Source organism: Petaurus breviceps, unplaced genomic scaffold (assembly GCF_028583685.1).
Source record: "Petaurus breviceps papuanus isolate PSGF00001 unplaced genomic scaffold, PetGlider_PUasm1.0 108, whole genome shotgun sequence".
Lineage (NCBI taxonomy): Eukaryota > Metazoa > Chordata > Mammalia > Diprotodontia > Petauridae > Petaurus > Petaurus breviceps.
In genome coordinates this window covers 945,026-953,801 of record NW_027185593.1, presented here as the reverse complement: position 1 = coordinate 953,801, position 8,776 = coordinate 945,026, and the positions used below count along the sequence as shown (strand labels likewise).

At 53.1% G+C, this 8,776-nt stretch overlaps 1 protein-coding gene and 1 pseudogene across 1 annotated transcript; both read right to left on the bottom strand.

Annotated features, from left to right (window-relative positions):
* Positions 1–4,629: 4,629 nt before the first annotated feature.
* On the bottom strand, positions 4,630–6,359 carry LOC138145480 (kelch-like protein 26). Its single transcript, XM_069067109.1, has one exon. The coding sequence runs from the start codon at positions 6,353–6,355 to the stop codon at positions 4,778–4,780; it is 1,578 nt and encodes a 525-aa protein (XP_068923210.1). The 5' UTR covers positions 6,356–6,359; the 3' UTR covers positions 4,630–4,777.
* Positions 6,360–7,609: 1,250 nt separating this feature from the next.
* LOC138153336 (uncharacterized) overlaps positions 7,610–8,776 on the bottom strand; it is a 42,439-nt pseudogene continuing 41,272 nt past the window's right edge.

Sequence of the window (8,776 nt, the reverse complement as noted above, 5' to 3'; positions counted from 1 at the left end):
GTGGGGGGGAAGGGAGGGCAAGGAGAGGAAGGATCAAAGCCCTGGACCCAGGCCTGCTGACCCCCTGGACATCCCCCCGAACTGAGCATGGGCTGAGCAGGCTCGAGGATGCTGGGAACCTCAGGAAAGAGAAAACTACAGCCAAGGCTTGGGGACCCCAGCCTAGGGAAAAGTGATGGCCTGGGGAGGAAGGGGATACCAAGCAATAACTGGGGTTCCTTTCTCCAGGAAGTCTGGTGGGATATAGTAAAAGAGAGTACAGGATTTGAGCCTTAGCTTTGCCACCTGCTAGGTATGTGACGGAGTGGGGGTAGGGAAGGAAAGGGAATAGGCATTTATTCAGCACCTACTGTGTGCCACGGACTAAGTGCTTTATAATTTTTATCTCATTTAAGATAACAAGCCTGTCAGGGGAGGTGCTATTATTACCCCCATTTTACAACAGAGGAAATTGAGGCAGAGGTTAAGTCTCTTGCCTAGGGAAGTGTCTGAGACTGAATTTGAACTCAGGTCTTCCTGACTCCAGGCCCATCGCTCTAACCACTGGGTCACCAGCTACCTGCTAGAGGTGAACAAGTGTTCACATTAACACAGTATGTTCAGACTGACAAAGAACTTCTCACAATGATCCAGCCAGGTGAAGGGCATGTTAATACCCTCCTTGTACAGATGAGGAAATCAAGTAGATAGATTTTCCTAGGCTCACAAAGGTTGCAAGCTAAGACCTAGGACTCAGATTCACATCTGACGCCATTAGTGGGACTCCAACTGGGGCCCTTTAGCTGCTAATTCCACTGACTGGCCACCATACCATTCAAATCCTCCCTCTGACACAATCTCTATCACCTTGTTCGGGTCTTCTGGACCTCCGTTTCTTCATCTAAAAGATGGGTTCTATTAGATGGTCCCTTTCTAGTTCTGGACGCATGAGCCTCCCTGAACTGACTGGTGCTAAGAACTCTGCCAAAGCCTGTGGCCCCATCTGTGAAATGGATGTGATAATAGCTACCTCATAGAGTGGGCAGAGGATGGAGGTTTGTAAACAATCATGTTCGACAGATTGTTGTCGGTATTAGTAATACACTTGCAGGCTCTCTCAAGCATCATGAGTAAAGGGAAAGGGAGGATCCCAACAGAATGCAAGTTTCTCAAGGGCAGGGGACTGATCATTAGTGTCTTTGTACCCCTAGCACCCGGAAAATGATCTGAATGGAATCTTCAGGGTTTCTGGGCATGGGGTTAGGGGAGAGCGGCACCCAGGCCATGGCCTAGCCACCAGCAGGAGTACCCTTCTCATCAATGTACCCAGGACCCCACTGGGTTGGCGTGTGCCCCTGGCTCTCCATAAGGGCTCCAAGCCCAGTTCCAGCAAGACCCAGCCAGAGAGGCCAACAAAACCCTCCCTCACTTGGCCTCCCTTGCCCAACACAGCAGCTTTCTTCCAGGCCCCCAGCTCATTCCAGAGCCAGGGTCATATTTGGCACCAGCTTGGGAGGTGATGGGTGGATTGGAGAAGGAGGAAAGCACTCTCTGAATCAAGCTGGCCCAGGGACACCCTGCATTTTCCCACAGCCAGAGCCCAGGTGCAGAGGGAAGCTTCTGCTCCCGCTGAGCCCCAAGCTGCACAGGAACAGGACATCTGGAATGGAAGCCTTCTTGCTGCCTCCGTCCCCACTCAGAACAGTCATCCATTCTGTGGCCCTGGTGATGTCCGTCAGGGGCAGTCAGGCTAGCCGCCTCTAAATCCTCCCTATGCACCAACATGAAGAGAAAAGCTTTGAAAAACAATTGGTGGTTTGGGGTAGGGTTGGTGTTTTTTTGTTGTTTTTTTTTTTTTTTTGAAGGACACAAACGTTGCAAAGTTAAGTTCCAAGGCAGTTTCTGGTAAATTGAAAACAGCTTTTTAGCTTTTAAAGTTTACAGTACAAAAAATAATTTTCCCTTCTCTTCCAGGGGGGAAAGGCATTCCACCAACCAGGCGAGACTGCTCTGCACAATCCCTGGGTAATGGATCTGCCCCTAGATAGGAAGGCCCGCCCCCCACACCTCTGCCAGCTGTTCAGGAACAAGATGTTCAGAGGTGCGAGCTGAGCTGGGGGACTCGGACCTGGCAAGGAGGCCCCAGCCAAAGCTACCAGCGCACTTTTACCAGGAGTTTGGCCCCCTCACTGCCCGAAGGGTGGCTCAAGGGGAGGGGACCTGGGGACTCCCCTGCCAGCACCCCAAAAGTTTCCAGGGGACCTGAGGTCAGGCCCTAGAGGCAAAGGTCCCTCTCTAGCACTTTTCCCCATTCTGGGCCCTTGCCCACAGCCCCACTGGGGCACTGGGCCCACTGCCTGGGAGGGCCCAGCCTGCTGGCACAGGGACTTGTGTGCGGATGCATGCTTCAGAGGATGATCCCAGAAGCATTGGTCTTGGAAGAATGTCCATGAATGTCAAACATTCTCGAAAAACATGTAACCAATAAGTTGCGTGTTCTCTGCAGATCAGCGAGGAAAGAGGCAGATCATAAAAGAGGTGGGGGGGGGGGGGGGGCTTGTTTCTCTCTTGCACAGAATATCCCTTCGGTCCATATGGAAGGACAAATGACTTCATGCTTGGTTTGGGGCCTGCCCAGTTTCTCCAACCTCAGCCTCCTGGGATAAGGCCAGTCCCCCACCTCCTCCCCCTCTTCAGCCACCCCAATCTGAACTCCCACCCCCACCCCACCAGGGCTCTGTAGCCAGAACTGAGCCAGCTCTGGGAGTGGGAGGGAGGGAATCGTGCCCCCCTAGACACCCACTGATTGGCATACAGCACCACATGAGACACCCTTCTCTGGGTCGAGTGGCAAGGAGGAAAGGGGGGAAGGGGAAGGGGAGAGGATCAGCATGAAAACGGTGAGAGGAATTTTAACAACAGAACATAACCGACATTAGATGAACCTCCAAAAACAAAAGTCTGAAAATAATATTGCCGCCAGAGATTTCACCCTTGGATAAGAATTTTATTTGACTGCATTTTCCAAAAGTTGGCAGAGACTGCTATGGCGGCTGCAGCTGCATTGTTAGTGCCCCTAGCCAGGCAGGGGCTCCCCCAACCACCTCTCCCTTCCATGACGCGGGCAACAAGGCGCCCCAACATGCTGAGAGGGGCGAGAAAAAGAGCTGTGGCCAGGCATTATTAGCAAACCTTTTAGAGGTCAGAGTGGGGGCCGCACAAACCCTGCTCTGTCCCCGCTTCTCAGCAAGTAAAAATATCAGAAAGATAGGGCAAACTACTCAGGCAGACAAGAAGAGGTTTCTTCTTTCTATGGTACCTGGTTGCAAAGAGATTGTATCCCACAAGTATCAGTAGCACAGTAGACATGTGAAATCACCTCAGAGGATACAAATCTTTATTTAGAAGACATCAGTGTCCATCCTTTGGAGTCTCAGCTGACGAAACAGGGGTGGCTGAGAAATGGGCCAGAATCCTCATGGAAAAAAGAAATCAAGACAAGGGATTCCCGTCCACTGCAGCACAGGAGGTTGCAAGAGAGAAGAAAGAGCTTGGCTCTTGGAGTCCAAGGTCCTGGGTTCAAGTTCCAAGTCGGCAACTCACTAACCACCTGCCTGGACAGGAGACTTCCTAGTTTCTGAACCTCCATTTCCTCATCTATAAAATGGGGTTAAAACACTTGTGCTCATGCAGTGGTTGCAAACACGGTGCTTTGTAAACCATCAAAATGTGAATGATTCCTATCATGAAGATGACAACGTACAATTCAATAGGGTATTGACCTGAAGGGGACATGGGAAGATAACCAAAAGAAAATCAGATATACTCTCCCAGGAGAGTGACTGGCCCAGGGCCTCTGTGACAAGCTTCTCCATGGATTCCATTTCTCCTGGTGAAGACCCCATTCAGCACATGTTGGGGAATTTAAGGACTATGGCCATCTCCAGAGGTCTTTTTGGTTGTTGGTTTTGCACTGACAAAAGTGGGTGGGTGAGGGGGGTAGCTTGAAGGTCTAGCTGGCTCTGAAGCCAGGCAGGGAGCCAGGTGCAGACCGTGGAATGAAGCCCTCAGGAGAGGGAAGTGACTGCCCCAGGGAACAGGGTTGGCCCCACCGCTCATCACCACACTCTGCAGAGAGACATCTTCATGCATCTCAGGCACTGGTTGGGGGGGGGGGGGGCGGAATCACTTATTGAGAGGCAAGAATGTGCTTTCATCATCCACAAACCTCAACTATTTCAGTCTCTCTCTGCTCCTGGAGGTCTGTATGTTATAAAAAGTTTTGGTTAAATTTATTTTAGAAACACACACAAAGTAACTTGGAATGGGGGGAGATATCCCACTAACTTTGGGGAGCCACTCAACACTAATGAAATCACGTCTGGGCTCATTCGGAAACGATAGAGCTGAGAGAGGACAAAAAGAAGCAGAACAAAACCAACAACCTAAAACAAAAGTCTGATGGGTTTTCTCTTATTTGTGACAAACAATGTTGAGAAATGATGAGCAATGGGCGGGGGGGGGGGGGGGGGGGATGCGATTTTCAGCCATGACACGTTCGGCCCAGTGCCCTGGCAAGTGCTCTCAGCTCCCCTGGCTGCCAGAATCTTAGACAAGAGGAAGAGGAGGGACCCCAGGGACTAGATATCAACACTCCCGACCTGGGCCCTTGCTTTCCCCCTGCCTTTGGCACAGCGCATTATTGGCAAACAAAGACAAGATAAACAGAGCTGTTGCATGAAACCCCGTGCAGATGGCAGTGCACGCCCAGGCCGGCAAGCCTGGGGGCCTCCCAGGGCTACCTCTGAGTGGCCATCTGGGGCAGGAGGACAGGCGCACAAGCAATGCCTGCAAAGGACTCGGGGAAGTGCATGTCCCTCTCCCACTCGTCTGTCTCTGTGTTGTACACCTGTACGATGCTTGTCACATTGTTCAAATGCCAATTGTAGCCCCCGACAATGTAGATCTTCCTCTCCAGCAGGCAGCAACCCGCTTCGGACTGGCCTGCCCGCATGGGACTCACCATAGTCCACTGGTCAGCCTCGGGGACATAGTACTCAACAGCCAGCACATCAAAGCAGCGGTCCACGTGGTCCATTCGGCCCCCGAGGGCATAAATGCGGTTGCTTGTGCTGACCATGGCATGTAAGACACGGGGCTCATTCATGGGGGCCTTAAACTCCCACAGGTCCACAGAGGGGTCATAGCAGTGCAAGGCCTTCTTGTCCTCCACTGAGATGCCGTAGCCCCCAGAGATATACAGCCTCCCGCTCACAGCAGCCCCGGCGTGCCCCCACGTCCGGCGCTTCAGGGAGCACACGTAAGACCACTCGTTCCTCTTGGGGCAGTACTTCTCCACCGAGGCCAGGCTCCCCGCCCGGTTCCGTCCCCCCGTGGCATACATCATCCCACATAGCACATTTAGCTGGAACTGGATCCGGCTCTCCTGCATGGCCTGGATCCGAAGCCACTGGTTCAGGTGAGGGTCATAGCGGTAACAAATATCCACTGCCCCCTCACCACTCCTATACTGCAGGTGCTGGCCCCCAACCACATACACAAAGTTGTCCAGCACGGCCACGCACGTGTGGCTACAGCCCACTTCCATCTCAGTCAGCTCCTTGAACTGGCGGGAGCTGGGGTCAGGCAGGTGGTAGACCTTGCCACTGACCGTGCGGTCGTTGTCTGTATAGGGCGTGCCCCCAAACGTAATGAGGGAGAGGACATCAGAGCGGATGGTGGTCCGTGGAGACTGCATTTCATGCTGGCGGAAGGGCAGGATCTGGTAATTAAAGGCCTCCAGCAGGTACTGGCGGCAGAGCACGTCCTCCACCATGATGTCCAAGGTCTGCACGCTGTCCACCAGCTCCGAGGACTTCATGAGCGGGAAGCGGATGTGGCAGAGCACCTGGCTGGCACCCGGCCGGCGTGTGGGGTCGTACTGCAGCCAGCGGATGGCCGCACGGAAGAGATCAATCTCGCTGCAGCTTTTCAGCTTATTGCTCTGCAAGAAGAAGACCAAGCGCTCCAGGGGCAGGTGCAGGAAGTCCTCCTCCTCCGAGATCTGCAGGAAGTGCCGGAAGGTGAAGGCATCCACCGACTCCTTCAGGGAGGCCAGGCTGAAGGTGGTGGCCATCTGGCCAATGTTGAGGCATGTCTCCACGCTCATGGCCGCCTTCAGGAACTCCTCGCAGAGCTCCACCACGGGGACCATCTGGAGGAAAACCGCAGCTCCCAGAACATCCTGGATGCAGTCGAGATCCAGGGTCACTTGGGCACTGTAAGCAAAGTCAATGATGTGTTTCAGGCCTTTGGCGGACACACCCTTCAGCTCGATGATGTCCTGGTTGGCTTCTCTCATCCCTCCTGTGAACATCGCCCTGAAGGTCAAACACAAAGATGTGGTATTTGGTCAGTGGCCAGTCACATGGATAAGAGAAGGGAAACTGGACGGTGTGGGGGGAAAGGCTGGTAGCTTGGAGAAGCAACCCTGAAAAAGCCTGGCCAGGGCAAGGAGACATCAGCCTGGCAAGAAACAAAGTAAAACTCTGCCCCAAATCATGCATCTTCCTTGAAACAGCAACTCAGCCCTTCCCTGCAGACTGATACACTCCACTGCCTGGCCTGTTAATTATTAAATGGCCACTCCAGCTACTCTGCAGCTGGAGGCAGAGGCTTCCAACCATCCACCGGAACCAGCCAATCCAAGTCAGTTCGAGATCCAAAGACCTGTGGTTATGAAAAGCGGCCCCACGGGTAGCCCAGCTCGGAGATGGCCATGGCTCACCAGAACCCCATAGTTTAGGGAGGCTTCTGCCTGGACCTTGGAAAGGTCCAGCCCTTTGCAAGCAGGCACAAGCAGCCTAGCACCATTATCCATTCAGGGCCCACCAGAATTCTCCCTACTACACTGTCAACAAATGAAAGGCAGGGGAGGGCCCCTTCTTCCAGCTTTACAGCCTCTGGCATTAGGGACCCTACAGAGAGCAGGCACTAGACACGTTTCTTTTTTTTTTCTTTTTTCTTTTTGGAGGGGGAAGGCAGGGCAATTGGGGTTAAGTGACCCCAAGGTCACACTGCTAGTAAGTGTTAAGTGTCTGAGGCCAGATTTGAACTCAGGTCCTCCTGACTCCAGGGCCGGTGCTCTATTCACTGTGCCACCTAGCCGCCCCCACTAGACACATTTCTGTTGAACTGGACTGAGTTGTCAGGAAAGGTTCAAGGAGTCCCCAATGAATTGCTCCCCTGGCACTTCCACAGCAGACCTCAGGAGAGAGAAGCTCCCTGCCCTGGGAGGTGTGTGAGCAGATGCTGGATGATCATTGGCTGAAGGCAATGATAACCATGATTAAGACTCACTTTTCCTAGTGCTTTAAGAACCCTATGATGCAGTATATCAGCATACCCATTCAACAGATGAGGAAATTGAAGCCCCCAGAGTTCACGTGATGTGTCTGTCACACCACAGAGGAGCCAGCATTCAAGCCTGGGGCTTCTAACTCTCAGCCCCGTGTTCCTGTCCTGGCCTCTGCGCTGCCTCAAGGACGTTACAGAGGTAATTTATGTTTCAGACATGGCTTTGGACCCAGTGACCTCAATGCTGTGCAACCTCCCCATGCCATCCTAGGAGCTAACCCGAGGTCTCACGCTGCCTGATGGGAGGACGGGCTTTCCAGCACCAGGCGTCACCCTTTAGGCTGTAGGACAGGCGGACAGATGCTGGGGAGTGAGCTCCTTGGGTCCCGGCCAATCTCTAAGGGAGGCAGAAGGTTCTCAGCAGCCCCCTTGACCTTTCCTCTCTCCACAGGGCATCTACAGAGCCCCTCCAAACCCAGCCAAACACTAAAGTACAAGCATTCCAGGGTAACCGCGAGGACAGTGACCCTCCATCCCGTCCTTCACACTTGCCCTCTTGTTTATCTCAGATAAGGGCTGAGAAGATGCAGTCAAAGGCAGTGTGGTGCAGTGCCATGAGCCCTAAAACCGGACCTGAGGGAGCTGAGTTCAAACTGCGCCTCTGACACATAATGCTGGTGAGCCTGGAATTGTAAGAGATAGATAAGAGACATGAAGCCGGAGCATAGCTAGTTTCATTTCTCTGTGTCTCCCTGGTGCTTGATACAGAGCCTCGTACACACAAGGCTGTGTTTTTGAACGTTTTCTCAAGCCACGACTACTCTGTGCCTCAGTTTCCTCATCTGTAAAAGGGGGAGAGTGGTACCAGGATGACTTCCCTCCATGGACTAGTAGAGGGAAAGGGCTTAGGACACATGAGCAAGGATTACTGGTTTTTTTCTTTTCTTTTTTTTTAATGATTACTGTTGCTACTATTCCCCTGGGGTTCCCTCTCCTGCTGAGGGAGAGTGGTCCTTGCAGGCAGCAGACTAGGGAGCCAGGCCATCGACAGAGGGGTGGCCACAGACCAGTGTGAGACCCTTCTCCCTGCTGCTTGTCACCCTCCCAAGCCCTGTCCAGGACAAAACGAGGGTGGGATCTGAGGATGGGTGCGCTGCCAGTGTTCTGAGAGCACTGGGAAAGTTAAGAAAAGTGACACAGCAGGCAGCTGGAACTGGACTAGATGGAGGCCCTGGAGGCGGTCCTGGCATGGGGCTCTATGCAGACAAACATAAACAGCTCCTACCGCGAGAATGGGGCAGGCCCTCCTCCTGCCTCAAAGGTCACAAAGGCCTCAGTCTGAACCAGACCACAGCCAAACCTATGCTGTGACCTCCTGATCTTGTCTGCACCCATCTGCTAGCTTTCTGGGAAGCTGGGGTCAAAATGGGGAAATGAGGTG

Coding starts and splice junctions, on each gene's coding strand:
- LOC138145480 (XM_069067109.1), bottom strand. CDS start 6,355: ATGTTCACAGGAGGGATGAGAGAAGCCAACCAGGACATCATCGAGCTG.